Source organism: Eimeria acervulina, genomic scaffold, assembly GCF_000499425.1.
Source record: "Eimeria acervulina Houghton genomic scaffold, Eah_scaff574, whole genome shotgun sequence".
Classification (NCBI taxonomy): Eukaryota; Apicomplexa; class Conoidasida; order Eucoccidiorida; family Eimeriidae; genus Eimeria; species Eimeria acervulina.
The window spans coordinates 6,010-8,509 of record NW_013549715.1 but is presented as its reverse complement, the minus strand read 5'-3'; the positions used below and the strand labels follow the sequence as shown (position 1 = coordinate 8,509).

Genomic DNA, 2,500 nt, shown 5'->3' with positions numbered 1-2,500 from the left:
AGCTGCTGCTTGTCCCGCTGCAGCACCTGAGCCTCCTCTACTGCTCGCTGCAGCTTGTTTGTCATCTTGCTGAGAGACAATTCAAATGCATTTTCTTCTTTTGCTGCTAGGTGCACCACTTTGTTTAATTCGGCGTTCTTGCGGCTGGTTTGCCGCAGCGCTTGCTGCAGTTGCTGCAGCTGCTGCTGCTGCTGCTCTCGCTGCTCCTGCTGCTGCTGCCGCTCTTTCTCCTGCTCTTTCTTCTGCTGCTGCAGCTTCTGTAGAGCCTCCTGCAGCAGCAGTTGCTGCTGCTGCTGCTGCCGCCTTGCTGCCTCCTTGACCTCTGTTATAGAAGCACTAAAAGCCCTCTCAAGTTGCTGCAGCTGCTGCTGATGTCGGCGTCGCTGCTGCTGCAGGTCCTGCTGCTGCTGCTGCTGCTGCTCTTTCGTGCTCCGCTCGTGTCTCTCTCTCAGCAGCAGCTGCTGCCGGTTTGCTGCAGCAAGTTCGTCTTGCTGCAGCGCTGTCTCTTCCTGCAACTCCTCTACACGACTCCATGCCTCATCTCTCTCCTCCTGCAGCTGCTGCAGCTGCTGCACGAGCTGCTGCTGCTGCTGCTGCAGCGCTGCTGCTGCTGCCTGCTGCTCCTGCTGCTGCTGCCGCTGCTGCTGCTGTTGCTGCTGGTGATGCTGCAGCAACTGCCGCAGCTCCTCCACTTCGTCGGAATACGCAGCAAGCTGGCGCTTTAAGTGATCCAGTGCCTCTTGCTGCTGCTGCTGCTGCTGCTGCTGCTGCTGCTGCTGCTCATGCTGCTGCTGCTGCTGACTGGAAGCCTGTGGTGGTGCGGGTGTATCTGTCTCTACTTTTGCTGCTCCCCCTGTCATCGATGCTGCTGCTGCTGCTGCTGCTGCTGCTGCTTCTGCTGCTACTCTTACATTGGACTGGGGGCTTCTGCACCCATCAGTAGCAGCAGCAGCAGCATCAACGGCAGCAGCAGAAACAGCATGTTGCTGCTGCAGCAGCTGCAACGCGAGACGAGCGACTTCCAGAGCATCACCTGCAGTACCTCTCAAACAGGGACAGTTGCTGCTGCTGCTGCTGCTGCTGCTGCTATTGCTGCTACTGCTGCTATCGCTGTTGTTTGTATTGTTGCTGCTGCCAGTGCTGCTGCTTGTATTGGTGCTGCTGCTGCTGCTGCTGCAGCACAGCGTTGATTCGGCGTCCCTGATGAGGCCCTCCGACGCCTTCCCACTGGCTTTTTCTGCTGCTGCTGTTGCTGCTGCTGCTGCTTCTGCTCCTGCTGCTGCTGGTGTTGCTGCTGCTGTATTTAAGCGCGGCGATGAATTTGAGAGGTCCACCTTGGCAGCGGGAGCAGCAGCTGCATCTGCGCTTGCTGCTGCTGCTGCTGCTGCTGCTGCTGCTGGTGCTGCTGCTGTTGGGGTATCTGGGAGAGCAGCAAGATACTGCAGCAGCTCCATTGCTGTTATTGCATGCAGAGCAGCATGTGATTCCTCTGGTAGTTGTTGTATGGTCGACAGCAGCAAAGACGAGCTGTCTCTCCCAGCTGCTGCTGCTGCTGCTGCTGCTGCTGCTGCTGCTGCTGTTGCTGCCGCTGCTGGTGCTTCCGGTGCTGGATCTGTTGCTGCTGCTGCTGCTGCCGTTGGTGCTTCCGGTGCTGGACCTGCTGCTGCTTCTGTTGGTGCTGCTGTTGTTGCTGCTGCAGCTGCTGTTGGTGCTGCTGCTGTTGCTGCTGCTGCTGCTTCTCTTTTAGTGCTGCAGCCTGTCACCTGCAGCGCGAAACTCTTGTTGCTTTTCGTCTCTAATGGCTCCTCTCCCGTCTCTGTTGCTGCTGCAGTCTTTGCTTCTTCCGCCTTTGCTGCTGCTGCTGCTGCTGCTGCTGCTGCTGCTCTCGCCGCTGCAGGGTTTGCTTGAGTGCTGCACGCCTCTACCACTATTGAGACCTCACGGGCCTGATGGAGAGTCAATGCTGCTGGAGCTGCTGCTGCTGCTGCTGCTGGAGCTGCTGCTGCTACTGCTGTTGTTGCTGCTGCTGAAGGTGCTGCTGCTGATGCTGCTGCTGCTGCGCCTGCTGCCTTTGCTCGCCGTGCTGCAGCACGAAGTCCGCAGGCACCGCCCCACGAGACGCCCTGCAGCCACAGCAGCAGCAGCAGCAGCAAAACCAATACAGCAGCAGCAAGCAGCAGCAGCAAGAGAAACAGCACAGAGCAGCAGCAGCAACATCAGCAGAAGCTGCAGCTGCTGCAGCATACACAATGGAGGGGGTTCAGCCCCCTCTCTGCTCCGCTGCGGCATACTGAGCGTACACCGGAGGCATGAACAAGGGTTTAGGGTTTAGGGCTTAGGGTTTAGGGTTTAGGGTTTAGGATACTCGGGTAGCAGGCTGAGGCCTCAGCTGCCGCCAGAGGCGATCGAGCTGCTGCTGCTGCAGATCGAAGTCGCAGCTGCTGCTGGCGTCTCCAGCAGCAGCAGCAGCAGCAGCTGCTGCTGCTGCTGCTGCTCGCTC

General features: G+C 58.9%; 1 protein-coding gene across 1 annotated transcript in view; it reads right to left on the bottom strand.

Annotated features, from left to right (window-relative positions):
- EAH_00043230 (leucine rich repeat family protein, putative) overlaps positions 1 to 2,500 on the bottom strand; it is a gene marked incomplete at both ends in the record, with an annotated part of 6,045 nt that overhangs the window by 1,288 nt on the left and 2,257 nt on the right. Inside the window, 2 exons of the mRNA XM_013394985.1 lie at positions 1 to 2,123; positions 2,366 to 2,500. The exon at positions 1 to 2,123 is cut by the window's left edge and continues 495 nt beyond it; the exon at positions 2,366 to 2,500 is cut by the window's right edge and continues 245 nt beyond it. Of these exons, the coding sequence (XP_013250439.1) occupies positions 1 to 2,123; positions 2,366 to 2,500 (2,258 nt within the window). The remainder of the gene's footprint in view (positions 2,124 to 2,365) is intronic.